At 39.7% G+C, this 26,367-nt stretch overlaps 1 protein-coding gene across 2 annotated transcripts; it reads right to left on the reverse strand.

Moving 5' to 3' along the window:
- Positions 1–11,308: 11,308 nt before the first annotated feature.
- Positions 11,309–20,958, reverse strand: LOC135472821 (putative amine oxidase [copper-containing]). Of its 2 annotated transcripts, none has more exons than XM_064752506.1 (3): positions 20,911–20,958; positions 13,357–15,460; positions 11,309–12,369 (listed from the first exon to the last, which is right to left on the reverse strand). In XM_064752506.1, exons 2-3 carry the CDS (start codon positions 15,448–15,450, stop codon positions 12,052–12,054), a joined length of 2,412 nt encoding a protein of 803 aa, XP_064608576.1. In that variant the 5' UTR covers positions 15,451–15,460; positions 20,911–20,958; the 3' UTR covers positions 11,309–12,051. The 2 variants fall into 2 exon arrangements, with proteins under 2 accessions (XP_064608576.1, XP_064608577.1); XM_064752507.1 differs by lacking the exon at positions 20,911–20,958 and adding an exon at positions 17,340–17,537.
- Between the last annotated feature and the right edge of the window lie 5,409 nt (positions 20,959–26,367).

The following is a 26,367-nucleotide window of genomic DNA, read 5'->3' on the forward strand; positions in this document are numbered from 1 at the left end:
GTCTAATAAGCCAGCTGAAGGAAGTCACTATATCTTGCTAAGGCACCTGACAAAGCTGCTGAAATTGATAATCAGTGTATCCTGTTATTGGTTAAGAATGCCACAAGACCGCGACTGAGCTGAAATTTATTTAAACATAATTTTTCAAACTACCGACTCAAAGTGCATGCTACTCTAACACACCAATAGTAGAAAATATGAGCTACAAGGTGGCTTATGTGGAATTTTCAAGTTTCGGTTTCGCGCTTGGCCCGAACACGACCGAACTTAACTACAGAGCGTAATATTGATCTCGTCACGTCACAAGTAGATACATGTAGTTGATCAGGCGCTACAGCTCTACATGTGGCAAATTAAGCAAATACTGAATATACCTAGGGATTTTGCTGCGGCCTACCTCGCCTTATTGGACATGAAATGCCATGAAACTTATGACGTTTCTTTACATTGCAGGTTCTTTAGACATGTGATTCTCACCTGTGAGTTACTTTAGACTATTTGATAAAGGCGTGGGCACTCATGAAAACTCGATCCATCGACCGACTGACGGTCCGGACATGACTTTCACCACGGATCTAATAAAGGCTTTCAACACTTTATAAGTTATAACCAGAAAAAGATCTTAATGAAACGTATACTTCGTCTCAGACATTGTTTTGATCAATATTTGGAAGACATGCCACGAAGACGTCCCAGGTCTATCAGGCAGCACAGAACGGATCAAAACGCTCACCAGCCAAGCTCTAATGTTTGTCAAAAAAAGTAGACATTATTGAAATCAGGTTTAAAATAACAGCCGTCGACAATATGTCGTTCCTTTCATTCTTCATTACAAGCCAGTTTAGCCTTGCAATCGTTCGGCTAAAGCTATTCATTTATTACAGTGAAGTTTAAATGATCAATTCGTGATATTGCATCTTCCTAACAGCAAGGTTGATACTGCTTCAGGCTTCGTAATCACCCTTGATTTACCGGACCGGAAGTCTCCAGAAAGTTACCCTTTCTATAGCCAATGGCATTGCGGCCCACGTACCTCCTCCAGGACAATTTTAGCCAATCACTGATCAAAAGTGCATATATATTTCCTTGTTTCCAAGCAAATGCATGTGCGTTCGGATACGATGTATTCCTTGACGACCTTGTCGGTCAGGTGAGGTCAGCGTGTTAAATCCCTCCTCTCTGCACAGAAAACACGGCTTATATACGTGCCAGGTGGATTCAACTATTTTTAAACACAGAATTAACAGCCAATGAACAGCCAGTTAAATAAACAGAGCACTGAACAAGGTGCTTTCCATCAGGTCCGCGCTGTATACTTCGTCTCAGACATTGTTTTGATCAATATTTGGAAGACATGCCACGAAGATGTCCCAGGTCTATCAGGCAGCACAGAACGGATCAAAACGCTCACCAGCCAAGCTCTAATGTTTGTCAAAAAAAGTAGACATTATTGAGATCAGGTTTAAAGCTTCAGACTCAGTGACTCAATATTACAATGTAAACAATGCTTTATATATAAAATGAGACGTACAGTTTTACAGACAGTTCAACAACAACAACATAAAAAACACACATCAGTATTACCGGTCTTTAAAAGTTTCCAGTTCACCTTTGCATCCCAAGGAACGTGTTCCAGGAGATCCAACGTAAAGACCATGCGATAAACACACAATTCACACAAGTCACGAATTGTCCCAGACAGGTACTTCGCCAGGTTAGCGAACGCGAACACAGTACACAGGTTACACAGAACTGGAACAGTCAAGCCTTTGAATGACGTCACACCCGCAGAGCACAACACAGGGTAAATACAGGCATGGAGGTATAATCCACTTTAGAACAGTCACAGCTCCCGCAGAAGCTCACAAACGAGCCGTTCAGAGACGTAGAGTAATGTCACCTTGTGGCAGAACGAACGTCCTTTGCAAAACTGAAAACTTCAGTTTAGAGTCCTTGACGACCTTGTCGGTCAGGTGAAGTCAGCGTGTTAAACAAATTACACAGTCAACACTGTATACTCATAATAAAGATCCGAACACCAATAAACGTGACTTCCGCAGAAATTCACATAAACCAGACATCAGTACAACTGTGGTACACAAACGGTGCCGGCATAAAAATCGGTCCTCCCAAATGAAACTGGCATCACCAGCTCATATAAATATAATGGACTCGATACGAGAGCGTCGCACACTCTCCTGGCTCCCAGTGGATGCAGCAAAAATCCCTCCTCTCTGCACAGAAAACACGGCTTTCTTTCTTCTTATAGGAGTGTAAGGGGTTTACGTTTCTGGTTTACGTTTCTTGTTTTCCTTTCTTCTTCTGTTGCCTGTCTTTCTTGGTTGCCTGGTAGGAAGCTTAGCTCAGTCTGCTTCAGCGATTTGTGCTTAGTTAAATTCCACTTGGAAGTGCTCGTGAAGCTTCAACTATTCTTCTCGTTGTGATCCCTCTACTCTGCACAGAAAACACGGCTTATCAATACTATATAGTATACTATCCACGTAAAGCTCAGTGCGTTTCGGATCTGCCACGTCAAGTTCAAGTTCAACCTTGAACTACTACTTGTGAAAGCATAACAGGCCCTGTTATATATGTACAGCGCGGGCCTGATGGAAAGCACCTTGTTCAATGCTCTGTTTATTTAACTGGCTGTTCATTGGCTGTTAATTCTGTGTTTAAAAATAGTTGAATCCACCTGGCCACAGCGTTACTGAACTACCTGGCGGTGACCTTAAAATCCGTTGCAGATCCGAAACGCAATTCCAGAAACTTTTACATGTTGACCTTCTAGCAGACAAACCAGTAAATATTAAACCTTATACACCTCGAAGAACACAATGTAAAGGTGTAATATATGGCATTGACCTAAATACCAAAATGGAAGATTTGATAAATAAGCTCAAAGATCAAAATGTTCTGCATGCAAAACGTCTTAGTAAGGGAAACACACTAACAACAAGCGTAATGATTGTCTTTAAAGGATTAAAATTACCAGAAACAGTCCAGCTGTCCCTGCACAACATTATTGTGAAACCTTTCTATGAAGCGCCTAGACGTTGCTACCAGTGCCAAAAATTTGGTCACACAAAGAAAGTTTGTAAATCCGACATAGTTTGCCCCAAATGTTCAGGAAAACATGAATATCAAAATTGTACAGAAACAAAGACCACCTGTGCAAACTGTAAACAAAACCACTCAGCAGGATATAAAGGGTGCAGCGCATACAAAAGAGCCAAAACAATCGAGTTTATAAAGGCAGACAAAGGAGTAAGTTACGCCGAAGCTGTCAAACAAGCCAGGCAGACACAAAAACCCACCTCAAAGGACAAAATGACAGCGCAAAGTGAAGTAGAAAATCATGCACAGGAAACCGGAACCGAACAAACCGACCAAATTATCATGAGTAAACTGGAATTTCTGGGTTTTATAAATATAGTGATCAACTCCGTTCACAATCAACGGACAACAAACAGAACCAAAACTGACATAATATCCAATATTGCACATGACTTTCTAAATTGGAAATTCACCCCAAAAGAAATAATTGAATGGGGAATGAACCCAAAATTTACCCAGAAGGCATCTACTCCAACCAAAATATCAGAACGACTAAATACGTCAATATAATTACAGACCCAACAATGATCAACCGTATGGCTCCAAATTTCGATCAATAAATTCAATCAAAATCACATCAAAATCCTACAATGGAATGCCCGCGGCATTCAAAAAAACGGAGACAACCTTAAAGTACTTACCTCTGAAACTAACCCCGAGGTTATTTGTATTCAGGAAACCTTCCTCAAACCAGGAAACAACCCCAACAACAAATTCAATATCCCCGGCTATAAAGCATACCGATGTGATAGGTTGCAAGACCGTCTGGGTGGAAATCTTATCCTTGTCAAGGAAAACATCATACACCTGTATATGGGCTCGAATAACGTAAATGACTTACTTGAATGGCAAGCTATTCAAATTTACCACGAAAATAAACCAATCCACATTATAAACATATACTCTCCCGGAAGTATGAGGAAAATATCCAAAACAGAACTGGACAATATTATTTCCATGTTCAGCCCAAGTGCTATTATCTGTGGCGATTTCAATAGCCATAACCCTTTATGGGATGCAAAGTGTAAACACAGTGACGATCGTGGCAACACAGTACAAGCATGGTTAGAAGAACACAACCTAGTCTTCCTAAACGACGGTGAGGGAACAAGAATAGACTTCGTCACAGGCAACACTTCAGCAATAGATCTCACTATTACCACACCCGATCTCGCACCTAAATCAAGCTGGAATGTTATACCAGATACACTCGGGAGTGACCATTTCGCTATCATGACAGAACTTGGTATGTCACCTCAATCTGAAGTAAATCTCAACAACCCCAAATTTCTGTTCCACAAAGCAAACTGGGAAAATTTTAAGAAAGATTGCCAAAATATATTCATTGATGATGACTGCCTCTCCGATATAGACCTATTCAACCAAAAACTTACTGATAATATACTCAGGATAGCAGAACAACACATCCCTATTTCCTCCCAGCATAAAAGGGCTGCAAATCCTGTTCCCTGGTGGAACAGTGAATGTGGTGCAAATATAAGAAACAAAAAAAGAGCACTGCGTAAATTCAAAAGAACCAGATTACATACAGACCACGAAAAATACAAAAACCTAAAAATTGAAGCCGAAAAATCAGTCTCCCGTGCCAAAGCCAAATACTGGGAGAACTACTGTGGAACACTTGATACAAAAACAAATTCAAAGCAGGTATGGAACAAACTCAAACATATACAAGGCAAAACCATCAATCCAATCCCAACTTTGGATCACAAACACAAAATCAATGAGGGAAAAGCAGAATGCCTCGCAAAAACCTTCGCAGAAAATAGCAGCGATCGAAACCTTAATCCAACGTTCAAAATAATCAAAGATAACACATTTCTACAACTAGAGCCCGACGATCACGTTGAACATGACCTTAACAAAGATTTCTCCCTACAGGAATATCACAAAGCCATTCACTATAAAAAAGAAACCTCACAAGGCGAAGACAAATTAGGCTACAAAATCCTGAAACACTTACCGCTAAAAACACAAAATATAATACTAAAACTCATAAATACAAGTTGGAGGAAAAAACAGCTGCCACAAAGTTGGAAATCGTCCATTGTCATTCCCATCCAAAAGACTGGAAAAAACCCATCAGATAGTTCCTCCTACCGCCCAATATCACTCACGTCATGCCTATGTAAACTAATGGAAACTATGGTCAAAAACAGACTAGAATTTCATCTTGCTAAAAATAAAGTACTAAATGAAACACAAAGTGGATTTAGAAAAGGACGAAGTACATACGACCATCTAACAAAATTACAACATCAAATCCGAAAGGGGATAAGTAGGCGCGAATTCACTCTGGCTGTTTTTCTAGATATTGAAAAAGCCTTCGACCTCGTTTGGCAGGATGGAGTTATACTCCAATTCGATCAACTTGGGATAAAAGGAAGAATCCAACATTGGATATATGATTTCCTAAGAAATCGGAACTTTAAAGTCAGACTTGGACAAACTTCATCTAAAAGACACACTCAACAAAATGGTACACCTCAAGGGAGCGTACTAAGCCCGACGTTATTTAACATTCTGATAAACGGTTTAGCAAATACAATAGACAGTAACCATCCAAAAATAGAGCAGTCACTATTTGCTGACGATGCGGCAATATGGAAAATAGGCAAATCTATTAAGAAAATAAAAGATGCTATACAGAAAACATTAAACACCATCTCGAACTGGGCCGACCACTGGGGATTTAAATTCTCAGCCACTAAAACGACAGGTATTGTTTTTACAAACAGAAGAAAAAGAAAATTGAAATCAAAGAAAAAGTGAAATACCTAGGTATGATTCTTGATAGTAGATTAACATGGAAAGATCATATTGATGACCTCACAATTAGATGCCAACGCGATCTCAATCTTATGAGATGCATTTCAGGCACTAAATGGGGAGCCAACAAAACCACACTCATAAAAATGTACCAGTGTCTAATTCGCTCCAAAATAGACTATGGTGCAATAGTCTATCAATCCGCGTGCAAAACTCTATTACAGCGAATTGATAGTATTCAATATTCTGCCTTAAAAGTAGCAACAGGAGCCTTCAAAGGCACTTCGCTTTGCAGTCTCCAAGTAGAAACACTTGAAAAACCCCTTCACCTTAGTAGAGAACAACTAACCCTCAAATATGCAGGAAAAATAAGCGCTTACGGTAATACACATCCATGTTACAATTTAATCCTCCCATATTCTGAATATGAATATCTGGAAAAAAAATGGACAAAACACTCAGCTCCAATAGGATATGAAATCAACAGGCTACTTTGCAAATATGACATTGCCTTGCCAAAGCAACAAGAAAATGTATATCAACAACAACCCCCGTGGCTATTGCAAACTCCCCAAATAGACATTGCACTCCACGACCAAATTTCAAAACTGGAAAACCCAGTATATATCAAAGCTCAAGCCTTAGAACACTTCCACGAACACTACAACGGTCATCTAAAAATATATACTGACGGATCTAAAAATGTGCAGGGTCACACTGGATCATCATTTGCAATACCAGATCTAAACATAGTTAAAAACTATAAACTACCCAACCGCCTCTCCGTCTATACTAGTGAATTAGTTGCAATCACAATGGCACTACAATGGATTCTTGAGAACAAACCAAACCGAGTAGCCATACTAAGCGACTCCCTCAGCGGAATAATTTCCATCCAAAACTCCAAATCTGAGAGTAGACCAGACCTCCTACAAGAAATAATCTCGCTAACTGACAAAATACAGAAACAAAAAACCGACCTGACTCTAGCATGGGTTCCAGCGCACGCTAATATTCGAGGAAATGAAATTGCAGATCAGGCAGCAAAATCGAGCCTACGAAAATATGAACAAGATATAGACGTCCCCCTGAGCCAAAATGAAATATATACATTGATCAATACCCAAATTAACAATCAGTGGAAAGAGGAATGGGATAAAGAATCCCGCGGACGGTGGCACTATAAAATATTAAACGGAACGATTACAAAATTAAATTCGTTCCAATTATTGAATAACCAAGATGACAAAAACATATCACGCCTGAGACTAGGGAAAACAGGGCTCAAAGCACATCTAGCAACTATAATCCAAAATTCTTCACCAACTTGCCGAGCCTGTCAAGAGCATGATGAAACCATAGAGCACTATTTGCTACAATGTATTAAACACAGTAAAGAACGAAGACGATTGGCAGAATGCCTGCAAATCTACAAATGTGAACTTGACCTTCAGACTATCCTTAACCCCAAACCACACCTGAGAGCACAAATATTCTCCTTACTAAAAGAATACATCAAATTGACGGGTTACGAAAGCCGAATCTGATAAAACACAATTGACCAACAACGGCGATACCTTGATTCTGAGGGCCGTCTCTGCTCTAGTCAACAATACGCCACCTTCTCTGATTAAAAACGGTGCATTCTCCGTAATTACCAAACACATATACTAACAACGGCGATACCTTGATTTTGAGGGCCGTTTATTCCACAGATACATAATTCCTCCCTACAACTTTATCCCCAACTATATCGGCGATATCTTGATCTTGAGGGCCGATAAAACGTCCATGAAACCGAACTGCAGAAACATAGCACACGAAAACAATGTAACCACAAAAGTTGATAACTGTAGTAATTAATAATATTTCTCCATTAACTAATCTGCCCTCTTATTTGTTGTTATTTATCTATTCTTATTAGTTGATATTTATTTTCTATTTATTTACAAATGTGTATATATCATACGAGGGCAGACCCTCTATCAATTTCAGATTGGTAGGTATACCACTAATTTGCTCCTAAATATCTGTTTTATCAAATATCTTCTTGCTTAAGATATACATTATCTCATAAACAAAACCCCTTCGCAAATCAAAAATACAACTATCTTGTATATTTGTTTTCTGTATTTGTTTTCACAGGGAAAAAAAAAAAAAAAAAAAAAAAAAAAAGGATGAAAATCTTTATTATCGGCAGCAGTTACGTTCATAGACTGGAGAATAGTATCCTTCGAAATTCGATCCCAAACTCTAGAATCGACTTTGGAACAGGCCAGGACATTCGGTTTTTTGGCATTGGGGGAGCTAGAGTTGGGACACTTAGATGCCCTGGAAGATTGGAAAGTCTCCTTCAGGAGACAAAACCTGACCTAGTTATCCTTCACATTGGGGGAAACGATGCGGACTCTCACAAATCAGCAGCAGCAATTTGCGCTGATATTTTAGACTATGTTGGTGCACTTAAAACGAAATTCCAAATTCCAAGGATCTACATCAGCCAGCTTCTTTACCGTCAGGTAACTCGGCGAATTTCGGTCCACATTTATAATACAAAAATCCATGAAATTAACAAGAAGCTGACAAACAACCAATTGGCCACGTTCTGGAGACACCGGGGACTGATCCGACCACAAAAACAAATTCTAACCAACGACGGAGTGCACCTAAACACTCTAGGCCAGGAACTGTTCTACCGGTCTATGAAACGTGCTGTCTGCGCCGCCATGGGAGGCCAAAAATAAAAATTGGAAATAGAGAAGGAAATCAATTAAAGAAGAAGACAGGGAAAACAATAAGAAGACCCATGGGACCAAAGAAACTTAACAACCAGGAAACGAAGACCAGAAACATGAAAGACATCATGACAATAGGACTATCTCTTGCTTCAACTAAGTGGATGAGGCCTGACATCCTTGCTCCTCATTTATACTTGTCGCCCCTGTTACAGGCACAGGTTTCCAGTACGCTGGTTTTTCCTGGACGGCGTCCGGTATAAGTGGCGGGAGCTCCTTAACTCCACGCCACAGAGGAGGAAGCAAGAGAACAAAACTGTTAACCAATAAATAAAGGCACTACTGTTGTTTTCTCTCTGTGTAAATTTCTGTATAGGCAACTCATTGTAATTTTTTAATGCAGATCTATGTATTTCTAATGTAAAGATAACGTTAATCCCTGTAAATAGCTTACTATTTATCCCCTTTCTGTTAAATGACCATGGCAGCATTTGAACCTATAGAATAAGCTGTAACATGCTACCACAAAGAGGTTAATCCCACTAATTGACTCATGTACATATGTAAATAGTATACCAACGCACTGCTGTTATGTAACCAAAATATTCATGTGTTAAAAAAAAACAAAAAAAAACACTGATTTGATGGGCCACGATATCCGCCAGGAAAGTGGCCCTAAAACCAGTAAATAAATAAAATAAAAAATTTCACAAAGGTCCGCAGACTAACAGTACACGAAGACGATAAATAGTCATACATAACAAAATGAAGAGGTAGGGGAAAGTCACCGAGCTATCAGGCAATACCGGTGACAGCGAGAAGTGACGAACAGCCGATCGATGTAGCCTGTGTTGTTTCGGCACTAATTCCTGTCAGCCTATTTGGCCTCAAGATGACCCCACGATACCCTTAGCTCGTCGATGAGCACGCAGTTATTTTTTTCGCTGGCACTTCTACGTCTAGTGTGCAATAAATGTATTTCATACACAACATACTTCTCACAACAGCCACATCCCATATTGTTTTGAACTCCTGTCAGTGTCATTAAATAAGGGGAAATCTGCTGAACATGCATATTCATTCGGGGCTTTGAAAAGCTCATATGACGCAGTTCATCAAGGTACATGTAGAAGATCTCGGACATCGCTAGTTTGATTAAATGTGACATCGGAGTTACCGTCTAACAGAGAGGAGTAGACTTGATCTCATTTTCAGAGTGAAAACTCATGGCACATAAATGCCAACAATCTCTGGATGGTTTCCCCATCTTCGTACATAAATCATCCTCCTCAGGACAGGACAAAGAACATTTTTTATGTAATAATTTTGTTTATTTTAGTTTTAATGTTTTGATGTTAACTGGACTGAGAAACTCTTTTGTTGTTAATTGTGCTGTTGTTTTGAGAAACATGTTATGTGACAGAAGTCATAGGTGACATCATCCAAGCGATGAGGCTAAATTTAGATAGGAATTCCCCGCTATAACGTGATCAGTGCGAGTGGCGCTCAGTCAAAACGGCTTTAATTTTCAGGTGCATAACGGTATGTTATGTGCGTTGATAATTATAAGTGTGTTCTGGCCATTTAACGGTAAAATCATGGCTCATTTCCTAAGTAATTCGGTTTGACGACGAACCTGTGAAGTAAGTCTCAATGTTCGCTGTGAAAGCACATGCTGCACGACAGATTTTTTACTGGTAGAAGTAGTCTCCCTTTGTCTGTAAGCCCGCTCACTGCCAGGTGTGTAATTTCAGGAGGGACAGTTCTCTGGCGTATATTCACTGTTAAAGAGTATATCAGTGATGCGAAACATACTGTCTAGATAATGACAAGTCAAATATTGTTTATATTTATATCTGTTAGCGTACATGTAAATGGATCGATAAAGTGGAAGTTTGAGAGCGGTTGCTTTTTTTGTCGTATTCTCTATGGAGGAATAATAGCTTACATAGAGTGGTAATTTGTTTCAGTCTTTCACTACATGCCACCGTGATATACCCAAGAGATGAATAAACCTGTGAAACAGATGGTGTATGTCCATTGCGTTCTGGACCCAGACAACCCTGAAGCTTTCTCTGACTCAGACATTTAAAGCGCATCCTCTTTGTGACTAACAGGCTCTTAGCCAATTAGGTCGCGTTTTCAGGCCCAGCGTAGGTACTGGTTTTGTCAGGTTTATGATACAGAGCGGTCGTTTACTCCGAGCACTACAGTTTCCACAACCCAACTTCTCTGAAGTCATATAATTTAAAAATGAAAAAATGGCATCAAAAAATGAATGAATAACTGCATATCTAAAATAAACAAACGTTCTCATCTCGCTTCATCCAGGTTCGTTACATCCACGAAATTAAAGAAAATTTACAAAGAACAACTCGAGACCTCTGTGTGGTCGAGGAGTCAGGATGCTAAAGTAGCACAATGACCAAGGAACCTCTCACTAATGCGGTTTCTTGTGAGTTCCAATCCACCTAATGCTAGTTTCCTCTCTGTCTTTCGTTGCCAGGTACCTACCCACGCTCGTGAGATTCCCCCAAGCTCTGTCCAGTTTCCTGCCACTTTAATGCTAACCATCTTCATATGGGTGAAAAATTCGTGAGTGCAGTGCTAAACAAAAATGAGATAAATAAATAACTTAAAAAAGTAAATAAATAAATTCAGACGTATTATATTTTATGTTTTTTATTAATAAAAATATGTCTTTCTTCCTAGTTACTATGAAAGCAGTAATCATAGTCGATGACCAAACGATTCATTTTGGCTTCACGACGATTTGTTTCTGGTTATTGTTACTATGCTATAGAAAGCGTAAAATGTACTGGGGTTGTGGCCAAGTTTGAATCAACGAATATTAAAACCAACCTTGGCAGGCATGTTTCTAAAACTAAAGTAGTTTAAGTAAAACTTGACTGTGAAACAACAATTCTATTAATCCAGGCTAACGCAATATACACGCATATACACAAAAAGTTGCATTGTGACTGATGTGTCACGCAAAAGCATTATAGCCATTCTGTAGTTTCTAAATGGCTTACATACCTTGCACAAATATTTTAGGGCATGACATACAAAAACCAATGCAGATGTTGCCTGTCACGACTATAATACAGACATTGATGAAGGATTAACACAACTAAAGTATTAAATTAACAGGCCTAGTTTACATTGTTTTCAACGATAGTAATCGTTAATAATAAAAGATCTGACGTAAAAGTCACGTTACAAGGGAAGGTTTCTCATAAGACAGTCGGTAATTCACACACCATAAAACGTATCCATCTCAGCATTGTTGGCAGAAGATCAACCATAATATGCCTAAGTAAAATGTTATGACATGAGTAAATAGATATCTAGTTTAGCCAAATACAGCATCTCAGGAACGAAAACGTGATATATACACAGAAGGCTATTATCCGAATGTCCGGCCTGTTGAAAACACCAAATCGGGATCTTCTGCCACTTGTTGGTCAAATTTTGATTTTTGCGGAACACATTGAGGCTCTCCACCATATCCATAACGGTTAATGTCCACTGTAGGCGCTGAGTTGTCAGAGGCATATTTCAGCTCCATGTAGATGGCGTTCTTAGAGCCTGATGACGGATCCTCTGTGAAGTAGTTGTATGGGAGCAGGAAGAACTGTAGTTGTCCTCCCGGCGTCGGTGTAACTGGCAGATCCTCGGTATGAGGGATGTGATGAACGCCCATTGTGATCCAAGCCACAAGATCCTGCAACAAATACAGAATGTAACTTGTCAGTTTCAATCATATCTTCATGACGTCACTATTGAAAACTGCCAGAACTACTGGGGACCAAAACCACGCCCAAAACCACGCCTACACAAAGACAACTACGATGGATGTTTCTTACTTTCTCCACGCTTTGTTTATGTCTGCTCCTCTTCAATAATTCATCAACCATGCATTCGGTCAATGTATCTTTTTCCTTTAGAGCTATCTCCCCTCATCGCACAGCGCGTAATCTAGTATGTCGTTAGGCTTGATGCCATATTGAACAGAAGAACGCCGACCATTATAAGAAAATGTTCCAATTGTCCTATCGCTTATTCTCAAGACATAGGAAGAAATTAACAACAAAGCAACAAATAATACGTATCTATGAAGAGCGTGTTAAAATGAAGAATATAATCGACGAATATCAACTTATCTTACTCATCTATCAAAAATTGATTTGACAAGCTTTCATTTAATTCATTAATGGGTGTTGAACGCTATGGTCGAGATTTGTCTTGTCTACGGGAGAATGGTATATGGGTGAAGAAAACCGGAGTGCCCGGAGGAAACTCTCAACCCCCAAGATTCACATTTCAAACCGCAATCATAGCAGGTGGAGCTGGATTCGAACCTATACAACTTAGCGGTCAACGCCCTGGTATTTTCCGCGAGCCAGAGCTTTAGCATCTGATTCAGCAAAGTTGTTAAAGCCAACCCTAACTAGGGTAACGTTACAAGAGGTGGTATTTAACGCGTGATAATTTACCAACTATTGTTTTACTCTTATGCCGTAGTCCTTTTTATTATTATTATTTAGTGAAAGGAATAAATGCAATGTTATAAAAGTTTTATATATGTGATACGCCTGGATTATTACAACTACATGTAGACTCAAAGTGAGTTGCTGCTTCAAGACGTAGACACAGTGCATTTTCGCTGAAGACAACAATTAGACCATTGATCGGGAATTAGAATACTCACCTGGTCCATAATGCTCTCATCGTCATCAATAAAACTTTGAAATCTATTCACAGGCTGGACAGCATCCCAAATGGCGTAGAGAGAACTGCTTTGCTTCTCTGTGTCTTTGTACTTGGTAACCGCCATCTGGTATCTAGACCAGGTAATGGAGTTTTCGTGTCCGCTGTTTTCAGGCAAGGTTTGCTTCGACATACCATTAATCACCACTCTGTACGATCGTGGGACGCCGTGTTTGGTTTTAAATTGTTCATTGTTAAACAGCAAATATTTTGGTTGATCAAAATTAAACTTATAGCCGGCCACCTTTTCTGTATGCCTTGGGTTGCTTTGAAAATATATCTGGTTGTAGGTCTGTGCAGAACTTAGTTCTGAATACATCTGGTTTGGAGCCGCTTCCACTTTCAAATCAAGAGTTTCAAATCGGTTTGACGTCCCCAATATATCAACGTCTACCTTAAAGTTAAACATGTGATGATGGACATTGCCAAGAATGTTGTCGTGAATTTGGAAGCCATACTTTTTTTCCAAAGGAGAAAATACACTGGGTAAGATGTATCCTGTGGAGATGGCTTTAACTTCAATAGCTCCATTCTGGTGAAAAATAAAGTCAAAGATATAGTCGTAGTTTGCAACAGTCAGAACAGTTCTAAGAATGAGCACATCGTCCATCATGCCTCCATAGAACCATCCAGCGTGTTTGCCGTAGGAGTGATGTCTCCTCAATGGGACTCCCGTGGCTTGTTCGAACAAACATAGGGAGTTCTCATACACGACTGGTTCAGAAGATGCCTCCAATACGTGGCGGGAAGGCAGAAAAGTCGAGTGATCCGGACAATCCGCGCCTGGGATTAGAGCTTTTGACAAGGAGCCGATCAGAGCAACGCTGTCCACAAAGTCGGCAAATCTGTGTGACGGGTTATTAGCCGAGTAGAACACGACTATTTCCTGCAGACTAATTTCGTATGCAATTCTTTCTCCACGATATCTGACATCAAACAACATCGGACCTGTATTTGTAGACATACGATATTCAAACGCCCAACCCATATACTCCACGTGCTGCCCTTTGATTGTGTAACGCTTTCCGTCAGGCTCAACCTGAATTGGACTCCGCAAAGGTTTACTGGGAAAGGGTTCTCCGCGCTGATTTAAAGTCGAAAATGTACTTTCATCTACTTGGGGAAATTTCATAACAATTTTTTCCACTTTATTGTTCTCATAAGCACTGACAAGGTCGTCCATGCTGTTGAACAACTGCTGATTGTACCATACTTTTGTTATTTTGAATTTTGACGGGTCCGCACCGTCTAGATTGACCAAAACCTTAAAGTCCAACGGATGCAAAGCATAGTACTTTACATCATGATTAATCCAAAACCACATGTTGCGCGTCAATTTGCCGTAGTTCGAGGTGGAGACAGGAGTTGGGTAAAACGTCAAGCATTTGATGCCGCAATCAGAGAAACTGGCGTCAAAACTCTCCAATAAAATTCTTCTACCTTTTTGCTCAATTTCTCCTACAAATACATACTTAACAATCCCTTCGAATTCTTTTAACGTAATTGGTCTGTATGTGAAAGGCACTGAATCTTTGCCATTCCTGTAGATAATCGTATGAAAAGTTGGATTGGGCAGAGGACCCACTTCGTATTCCTCGATCCTGGGCACATCCAAGTCTCCCCGAAATATCACTACTTTGGCACGGCGTTCCGGAGCATCAGCTTGGTTATCCAGGTGATTCAACACGGCCGTTTTGTTCGCGACGTTTAATTCGACAAAATAAATGTAGCTGGTGTTCAGTGACGCATCTGAAGATTTCACCACGTTCAAATCGGATTGTTGATAGAGGTAGTCAACAACAGCACGCAGTTCTGCTGTTGTTAGGTCTGAAAACACGCTCGGACTGTCCTGCTCTCTGATGTCTATGTTTTCATCACCAGAAGCACATGGAGGAGCGAATTTCTCCTCCAGCTCCTTGTTTTTAAGGACCAGAACTACAGCTAGAGCCACTGCTAAGCCGACAACCAAAAGTCCACAAACGATACCACACTCCTTCCAGCGACCGTACCGGCGTTGTGGATATTCACTCACCATTGTCAACGGTCTGTGTAATCAGATAAGAAACAAGAAGAATTAACAGTTAGTATTTAAGACATTTTCTCAAGAATTGTTGTGCCTAATCATTTAAGGCCTAAACTGAACACGGAAGACGTTCTGGTCATTATATGGACATTTTTGCCATTCCCAATAGAGGGAACTAACACGCCAGCACGGCGCAATGACGCACGAGCCTCTCACCCCCAAAACGGGAAAGATAATCCCTTGAGAAAATAGGTCATCATTCACTTCAACATTGAAACGTGTTAACCATTCATTCGCTCTTCGTGTCGCTCTTTAATTTTTCTAGCATCTCATCAGACTTACTTTGGGTAGGTGACAATGTGCGTGACATTTACAATACATGAGCAGATATTTATGGGGAGAAGACTCAAAATTTACAATGATGCATACTTTACATATGTCCAGCCCAAGTTCAATCCCATTTTAGCCAGATATAAATTTGACAGACATGTACAATACGATAGCTCAGTTGAGCAATTTGTCTCGACTAAAACTACTGGCACAGGGCTGTGCATTCAGTGAAAAAGATGACAGGATCAGAGATTGTGTTCTGCATCGGTTCACAAGGTATGAGACAAAAATCATTAATCAGGGAGAGAAATTTACACTTTCCAAAGCTTTAAATTAGCCAAAACTTTTAATATACTCAAGAGCAGCTTAAGTCCATGAAGCAGCCTGCTAAAACCGAGCGATCCTCTGCAGCCCATGTTCATGAGGAGGACAGTAGAAGTAACAACACCTGCCGTTATGGTCGTTCTACAAGCAGATGCGGGCTAAGAAATTTCAAACAGGGACAGGACAGGCCAAACAAACAAACGAATACCAATTCAAAACAGAAGACGGTATGTTCTGGATGTGGATACTTTCACACAACCAGAGACAACTATCCAGCCAGTGTGATGTGTGCAAAAAATGGAACCACTTCTCATCCGTTCGCATTAAATCAATATTCCGCATAATGAGGATAGCCATGTCATAAACCATTGATACTATTGATGATCAAGCATTTCCTGAATTGATGGGTGTAACACCCCTCTTAAATTCACAAATTCACAAGTTAACATTTTGCTATATCAGACACATTGAAGCCCTCAGCTTATAATGGTAATGTCCTTAAAACAAAGGGTCACAACTACTTAGGGAGTAAACAGGACATGTTCCTTTATCCTGGACACCCAGTCTTCAATTTTGGGCATGAAACCATGCATTGATTAACTCAAGATTTGGTTATATTAAACTGGTGTTTTCAGCGGATGAGTCAAATTTGCCAGTAAAATCAGTGACAAATGATCACAAGCCCTTATACAAAAGGATGATGAATACAATGATGCATTCACAGGCATATGCAATGTACCAGTTGAATTTAACATACAATTAGATCCCAGTGAAGCACCTGTATTTCACCCATCTCGAAATGTACCAGTTACGCTGCTCGAAAAGCTACGCGACGAATTAATTTGAATGGAAACTCTGAGGAAATCACAAAGGTAGAACAGCCATCTGAACGGCTAAATTACTTCGTTCTTGTCAAAACGCCAGACAGTGGCAAACTTCGTGCGTGCTTAGATCCGCAAGACCTGAATCGAGCAATCAAGAAACCACATTATCCGAAGTGTTCACTTCCGGAGTTATCAGGTTCAATACACCTTTTGAAAACGTTCATTACACCTTTTCATAGGTATCGCTTTCGCCCAGTTCCGTTTGGCCTTAAATCCTTACCTTCGGTCGCATAAAACCACACCCGAGAAAAAGTGATAAAATTCGGGACATGAAGCCGCTCAAAAACCAAGCCGAACTCCTTCATGAAATGGCAAATTACCAGTCGAAATTTGCTGTAAATCTTGACGAAACACGTCACTTACCTAAAGATACCTAATTAACAAAATCTGGGAGTGCCAATGGAAACCAGTGTACTATCTGTCACAGACGTCCAAATCATCATTACAACTAATCTAAAAAGTTTAGATTGGTAGTTTTTCCGGTATAACTCTAGTTAATCCAAAGATCGGTGAAATTCATCGTGGGGCCTTGTGATAGACTTGATCAGGTTAAACACCTCACTCAAAGATTGACTGCTCGATGAACTGCTTCAACAAGAAAATTACCAGATGACTCAGCCTGGCACATCTGATAATCTCTCAGCCCTTAACTACAGAACTCTGGCCCACATATGTCAGATTCATACATCAGACCTCTTCAGTGACAGCAGACAAGTACTCCACTCCACAGTTAAAAACAAGGTTCAAACATCATTCGCTTAAGTTCAGAATTCACGGGTTGCAGTCAAATACCGGGTCAGCGCTGGGCGGGATTCACGGAAAAAAGGAACAAGGTGACAAGAAATAAACAGCTAATTCAATGTATATCTCTTGTCCAGGAAAAGATAAAAACAAAAAGGACAAAATATACACAGTATATTAACACAAAACATTCAAACTTGGACACAGTGTTTAAGATAACTGTGCATGTGTACCCCTATATATCTGTAGCAAACTAGGGTATCTGTTCATCCAAGGACTAGTTCATAAATGCGTAGTCTGTGCACTTGGCCCAGCAAGAACGCTAATTTATAACCCTACATGTTTAACATAAATTAAAAACACAAGCCTGCACTTAACAATGGTTAAATACCTTGGCTAGTGCGCCAAAATGACATTTTAATCTGTCATGCTGTGGCGGGTGATGGTGTTGTTTTGAACTAGAGCCTATGCCCATTCAAGATGGACAATCATCAGACTGGGGTGGTGGTAATGTTGTTCTGGTCTAGTGCCTATACCCATCCAAGATGGGCAATGATCAGGCTGGGGTAGTAGTGGTGTTGTCTTGGACTAGTGTCTCTACCCATCAAAGTTGTACAGTCATCAAGCTGAGGTGGTAGCAGTGTTTTGGACTACAAGGTGTACAGTCAACAGACTGCTGTTGTAGTGGTGTTGTTTTGGGCTAGTGCCTATCCCTATCCAAGATGAACGGTTATCAGACTGGTGTTCTAGTGGTGTTGTTTTGGGCTAGTGCCTATCCTTATCCAAGATGGATGGTCATCAAACTGGTGTTCTGGTGGTGTTGTTTTGGACTAGTGCCTATACTTACCCAAGATGCACAGTCATCAGACTGGTGTTCTACTGATGTGCATCTTGGGTAAGTATAGACACTAGTCCAAAAACAACATCACTACAACACCAGTCTGATGACTGTATGCCTTGGGTAGGTATAGACACTGGTGTAAAGCAACGTCACGACACCACCAGTCTGATGATGTGATACTTCTTGGGTAAGTATAGGCACTAGTGTAAAACAACATCATAACAACACCAGTCTGATGGTGTTCTACCGGGCTCTGACCGGTTTCGTCCCACCATAATGCTAGCTGTCATCGTAGAATATTCTCGGATATGGTGTAAAACGCCAGTGAAATAAATACACGTATACCTGAACCACTCCCAATCAGTCTGGACTGGAAGTTGTTTAACTATAGGCAAGAGTTAGTTCATAGTGTATAGTAATCAGGCCGGGGTGGTAGAGGTGTTGAGCAATGACGGCAGCGGTGTTGCTTTGAACTAGTGCCTGTAACCACCAAAGGTGATCTAGCCATCTGAATCTAGTGGTTGTGAGGATTGTTTTAAACTAGTGCCTAAGGTCATGCAAGGTGAACAGCACAGTTGTTGTTTAGGGTAGGTTGACAAGTGGCAAACCCTAGTACTGCAATATTCTGGTGGGAAATGAAGAGTGAAGAGCATTTTTTGCCCTGAGAGATGTCGCATGAGACGTGCCCTGAACAAATCTAGTCTACCTGGGCATAGCTGTTCCGCTATTGATAGCGTGACAATGGGAAGCCTGTTTGCAGGGACATGTAGGGCATGCAGCAAGCACCTGCTCGCTTACTCTTAGAAAAACTGCTTAATGTTTGTATAAATATGTCAACTTTACTTTTTACTGACTAGTATAATCGATGTATGTTATGTACACATAGTGTATAGATGTAGTGATAAATGTGATTAGTGAACTTTGTGAACCAGTGCAAAAAACCAGCCTTCTTGAGACTTCATGTGCCTTACGAAATCGTTTTGCCAACTGAGCGAATAGCTAGATGAGCAAAGACGGCGTGTTATCATGCACTTACATGTATTGAATCACTATTCATACAGACACGTGACACTTTTTGAATCCAAGGTACATTTTGTTTCGCCAATGTTTCGGAATTCTCGTAGCGTCGTCTTACTTAGTCAGGAAACTGTTGGTGTGTATGTAGGCCCCTACTGCTTTTTGGGTTTACTAAAGTTAATTTAGCTTATTTGTACAACATAGTTGTGTTTATATAGGTCACACAAGGCCTTATATAAGTCGCTTGTCTGTTAGTGTCTGCCTGAATAATCCAACCCACTCTGGTTTTTATCAGCATGAAAACATCATGGTTGCCCTCCGAATCCCGATAATGTGTTTGTCTCAACCCTTTCCTCTCTCTTCTATCAAAATAAGGCTGCAAACACAGGCCCGGTATCACGGAAATGTGAAGTACACACTACGTACTGACTGTGTCACTGTTATCTTCAAAGCGGCTAGTGTTGAGCATATACAGTAGAACTTGCAGCCCCCAGCGAAGGTTTCATTGACTTGTGTTGTAATAATGTTAAGCATTCACAGGCAGGCGGGTTACTCACACTTTATGGCACATGTTCTCATGTATCCGAAAAAGGCATATTTTTTTCGTAATAAAGAGATATTGTTTCTTAACACATCTTGTTCGTAAGAAGACATCTTGAGTTCTTTGAAGATTATTTGGGTACGTGAAAACACAAAAGACGTCACAGCTATTATCCATCATTTTTTTCATCGCTGTAATTCTTAATTTTGTTTTCCTTAACAAAAGAGTACATTCTTTAGCTTTCTTCAGGTATATCAATAACTGTCCCATGCCTTTTTACGCTTTTACAGCTTCTTCTAAAACATTTTGAAAGTTCATTGAAAAACTGCAGGTATATAGATATTTAACTTACTGAATATTTTCATACATTATTCAATTAAATAAAATAATGTGTTCAATGTCGTGTTCTGCGACTTTTCCGTGGCTCTGTTAGTAAATCGAATCTTCATATCTATATCAATACCACAATGTCAAAGTCTCGTTGATTATGTTGACTAAGGCAAAGGTTGTCTGGGTGTCATAGTCTAAGCGATAGCTGCACGTGCGATGACACAGTCCATTGAGTGTCACACATACTAATGTAAGCTTTAAACCCTGCATTAGCCTACGTTTTTCACCTGCTCACGCAATCATTTAACCTGTAAAATGTAGCGCACACAAGACGTTGGGTTAAGGAGCGACATCAATTACATGTTATGACACAGCATCGAAAACATGTATTACAAAATAATGTAGGAGCAAAGCGACACATCAAGAATACGTGTTACAATTTGAAAGTACAACATAATACTCACAGTGCTGAGGAGATGAACGACTGCCTTCGTTCTCTGCCTAAGCTAGTGTCTATAACTGATCACGACTCGAGGCTTTTTAAAACTAGGTCAGCGTGGTTTGAGAGGCAGTGTCAAAGTGTCACTATAAAAAGGAGGTCAAATTATTATTATTATTACTATTATTATTATTATTATTATTATTATTGTAAAAAACAATAAAATATACAGTTTCCTACAGAGAAATAGGTAAATCCACAGTTCTTCGTAAATTCAACAAAAGTGAAACATAACATTAGCAAGTGAAACCTGGTTGTCCTCAAGACAGACAAAATGATTTTATCTTCCTGTGGTTAATGTTTAACAATAAAGTCCCAAGTCAGTGCCGGGCGCTAAGAATCCAATTTCCGAGTCTTGACGCAAAGTGACCTCCAGAGGGTACCCACCTCCAGTAAAGTTGGGATAAATGTACGTCACAACACAAGCAGACAATGGGACATATTTTAAGTTCCAAGCAGAACCCTCAAACACAAGAATAGCGGCCGATGAAAAGCTCACTGGAAGACCAGTGAAAGAGAGCTTTTACAATGAAAGTATCAACTGGCCTTACAATGTCTAATTTCTCTCAGTAATTATAATCGCTACTTTGTCAAAATGACCTTTAAAACAGGTGAACTGACTTTATAGACTGCTGTCGTCTGACGCCGATAGACTGCAGGCTAACCATAGCGAGCTGCACAATATATACTCTCGAACAACTCGATAAAATCCTTCAATAAACATGTTTACAACAATTCATAGTTGATTCTCCAGATGACGATCTATTTATTATATAGAGAAAGCATATACATTGACAGTGGGTACCCCGACAGATTGCTTGGGAAAAATGTACTGACACACATAGTTGGCTTTTTTATGTAAGAGCCAAGTTCTAGGTTAAACGCTGACCCGGAGTTTTTAAGAATGCACATGCAGTTGACGACTGAGTTGTTTACAAGTCCACAATAGTACTTGTAAGTTGTTGTGTTGCTTTTCCGCCTCCCATATCTGTCACATCAAGATTGAAACTGCTTGTTTAGGCTGGTGTGACCCGGTCTGTAATACACTGTGTTTATGTCATTGTTATGTGTTTGGAATGGATTTGGCCGGCTTGATGCTAACCGGGTCAGCGTTTAACCTGGAAGTTCTCCTGTTGGAAAGTCCATTTTGACAGAGTAGCGATTATAATTACTGAGAAATTAGACATTATAAAGCGAGTTGATGTTTTCATAGTGAAGAACTAGACGCTCAAATACACATACCGTATAAGGACATATCTACCTGAGATTTCTCCATTCTCTATACTACTATTCCTTGTAAACATTTAATAGATAGAATTTCATCACCCATTTGTTTCGGTGTTTAATAAAACGGTTCGCTGTTATGTTAACGTCAAAGACAAGGAAGCCTTCTTCACTTCCACTACCTACAAGGGTTACCATTCATGGAATGTTTCGAGATTTATCGAGCTGCTTAACTTTCCTAGTAGTAACATCTATTATAATTCCGGAAACCAATATACTAACAGGTATTCCGATGAGTACGACTTGCGTACCCCATTTCGGTTGACCTGTGTACCTGTTTTCGTGGCTCGGTAAAGATGGCGCAATATTCCAACACAACATTCAACACCATATTCGCCACAATGCGGCTCGCGCAGCTGCGAATATAGGGAATTGAATGTTGTGTTACAATATTGTGTCAGCTTTACTTTGTAAAACAACATTCAGATGATTATTCATAATAAGGAATATTGTACATGAATGTTACATGTATAGTTAGGTATTTAAAAGTTCATCCAAAAAGACAAAAATTTCATTATTACTGAAGACATAACATATATTTTCACATATCGAACGATTTTAGTATCCAAAATACCTTCTTGAAATGGTCATTTTTTAAACTATAACCGGCCCTAGAGGTGCATTTCTACGGTCAGTTAACATACAGCTCAAGCCCTAAAGGTCCTTTAGTAAATATTCATCAAGTCAGTAACTTGCTACAGTGTCAAAGGGCATTTCGTTTGCATCATAACTGAAACTGTGCATGTATGTAAAGGTGCAAAGTTGTGGCCAATAAACAAACAGTCACAACAGATGTAACACAAGTCGTAAACGTCCAGTAATGGGCAATAAAGGGCAGTATGTTGTATCTTTATATCCAGTGCCATCTTAAACCGTGCCCAACATGCTATGGTGTCAAAAATGCTTTCTCAAAAATGCCATTTACTTCGTTCAAAACAAGCTTTATAGGGCCACGTATATGGTCAGTAAACATACACTGTAAGTCGCAGACGGTCATGAATGGCGATTAAACGACTGTATGTTGTTCATTTTTCTTTTTTATTGCCATCTTAGATCGTCTACTACTTGCTACTTTGTCAAAAATGCTTTTTCAAGAATTCAATTTAATATGAAGGTGATGGATATTAAGATTAAACTCCTTAGTCATCCGAATCGCCTTTAAAAGGGCGTCTGAAAATTGCACTGTATGCTTTGTGATCTTATAGGTGATCCTTATAAGCCTCTTTCAAACTAAGAAAATGGCATTCTTAAGAAGGCATTTTTGAACAAAACTGAACAAAATACTGTCGTTTAATTTCCTTTGCAGGGCGTCTGCGACTTGCACTGCATGTTTTCTGACCTTATAAGTGGTCCAATGAAGTCTGTTTTAAACTAAGCAAATTTCATTTTTGAGAAGGCATTCTTGACACCGTAGCAAGTAGCAGATGGTCTAAGCTGGCATTAAATATTATGAATGAACAATATGGTGTCGTTTAATCGCCTTTCCATGTCGCCTGCGACTTGCTCTATATGTTCCCTGATCCTATAAGTGACCCTATGAAGCCTGTTTTAAACTAAGCAAATGACATTTATGTGAAGGCATATTTGACAAAGTAGTCATTAGCAGACGGTCAAAGATGGCATTAAATATTAAGAATGAACAACATGCTGTCGTTTAATCGCCTTTCCAGGGCGTCTGCGACTTGCTCTATATGTTCCCTGATCCTAGAAGTGGCCCAATGAAGCCTGTTTTAAACTAAGCAAATTTCATTTTTGAGAAGGCATTTTTGACATCATAGCAAGTAGCAGACGGTTTAAGATGGCATTAAATACAAGGAACGAACACCATGCTGTCGTTTAATTGCCTTTTCAGGGCGTCTTCGACATGCACTGTATGTTTTTGACTATAAAAATCAAGGTTTTAGTCATGTATCTTTCTCGTAAAAAAAATTTTTAAAGGACATTTTTGACACCTAGGCATGTTGGTCTAAGATGACATTGAATATTAAGAATGAACAGCATACTATCGTTTAATCCCCATTTTAGGGCGTCTCCGCCTTATACTGTATGCTTTCTAACCTTAAAATTATACTATATGGTTAGTTGTAAATTAAGCCATTTGCACTTTGAAGAAGATAGCTTTGACACCATTGGAGATGGTTTGAGATTGCGTTGAATATTACAAATGAACAACTTACTGCTGTTTTATCGCCTTTCCAGGGCGTCTGCCACTTGCACTCTATGTTCTCTGCCTATAAAATTATACCTTTCACTTAGGTATCTTTCTCGTAAAATGAATTCTAGAGGGCATTTTTGATACCTACGCATGTTGGCGGCAGTCTAAGATGGCATTAAATATAAAGAGTAAACAAGATGCTATCCTTTATTACCTATTATTGAACGTCTGCGACTTGCGTTGCATCTGTTGTGACTCCTGGTTTCCTGACCACAACTAGGCACCTTTACAAACATGTACAGTTTGAGTTAAGTCGCAAACGAAATGCCCTTTGACACTGTCGCTTTGACAAGTTGCTGATTTGATCCATATTTTACTTCAGAGCCTATAGGATTTAGACTGTATTTTAACTGGCCATAGAAATGTACCCCTAGGTCCGGTTATAGGTAAAGGAACACCCATTTCAAATATTGCAACACAACATTCAGTTCCAGATATTCGCAGCTGCACGAGCTGCATTGTGGCGAACATGGTGTTGAATGTTGTGTTGGAGTCTTGTGCCAGCTTTATCGAGCTGTTGAATATTACGAATGAACAAAATACTGTTGTTTAATTACCCTTCTGAATGAATTTTTAGAAGATGTTTTTTTACACCTAGTCATGTTGGCGACGGGCTAAGATGGCAATGGATATAAAGATTAAGCAAGATACTGTCCTTTATTGCCCATTACTGGACGTCTGCGATTTGCGTTGCATTTCTTGTGACTCCTTTTTTCCTGACCACAATTATGCACAACTATTATCCATGGAACTTTCATGTACATTTTGTACCTAAAACCATCTGAGTGGTGTGTTACAAAGTAAAGCTGACAAATCATTGCAACACAATTCAGCTCCATATTCGCAGCTGGACGAGCTGCATTCTGGCGCACATGGTGTTGAGTGTTGTGTTGGAATCTTGTGACAACTTTACCAAGCTCAGTACAAAAGAGACTCGCGTTTTGCGGCTAAAAATATTTCCCATGCCAGAAATGACCTCTTGAAGACAAGACACACATGTAGTGTGGGTATAATTATACGATGAAATTGACAATGCGTAGTGATTACTTCATGTGCACTTCGCCATGGTGATATACAAATTCTAGCTTCATCTCATCACTGGATATTTTACCAAAAGTCGTTTTGTTAATGTGACCTTTACTGTATTATGTACACCCTGCTAGATTGTCGATGAGGTCTGAACGTGTTATGGCAGGCCAAATAATGCTCGTGGATAGAAACGAGTGTAAAGCAGATTATCTTTTCTTTTGCTCTATGAACATTGTTTCGTTATTTCTGTACTTTTTGAGCCGTAGTTCTGTTGTATACCTGAAACAACGTACATTTTTATATTCTACATTTGCACTCCTTAAGTCCTATGATCTTTACGTCGTGACAACGAGTTTCCTCCATTTGTTAACATGATTCCTGTTCGAATGGTGAAACATGATGGTGAAACCTGGTGAAAAATGCTTTCGTCAGTCGTTATAACATCAAGAATGATGTCCGAAATGAATTGGTGTGAAGTGTGCAATAATAAATATCTAAGCTAACACATGGGATCGTGTATCTCATTTCTCAGTAGGCGTAAATGACTAAGATGTTGGAACTCCGGTTTCCTTTTGCTTTAAACTTTGTGACAGGCTACCAGTCAAATAAATATCGGATGTCTGTATACATGCTGCTTTCCATGTGTACCCTAGAAAAGCTATAGTTTCGGACAAGATTTACATCAACATATTGTATTTAAGCTATGAAGAGAACCACCCACTTTTCCTTATCTATCCATCACCTTGGCCTGCCCGTTTTCTATCTTGGGATGCTGTTAACAGAATCTTGCCGTCCCACTATGTCTTTATAGTTCATTTTCCCTCTGTAGATAAACTATAGGCTTTTATCACGGCTGCACTGATGTGTTATCTAACAGCCACAACTGCCTGGTTA

This window comes from Liolophura sinensis, chromosome 8, assembly GCF_032854445.1.
Source record: "Liolophura sinensis isolate JHLJ2023 chromosome 8, CUHK_Ljap_v2, whole genome shotgun sequence".
Lineage (NCBI taxonomy): Eukaryota > Metazoa > Mollusca > Polyplacophora > Chitonida > Chitonidae > Liolophura > Liolophura sinensis.

Coding starts and splice junctions, on each gene's coding strand:
- LOC135472821 (XM_064752506.1), bottom strand. CDS start 15,450: ATGGTGAGTGAATATCCACAACGCCGGTACGGTCGCTGGAAGGAGTGT. Junction 12,370..13,356: donor ATGAGAGCATTATGGACCAG/GTGAGTATTCTA, acceptor TATTTGTTGCAG/GATCTTGTGGCTTGGATCAC.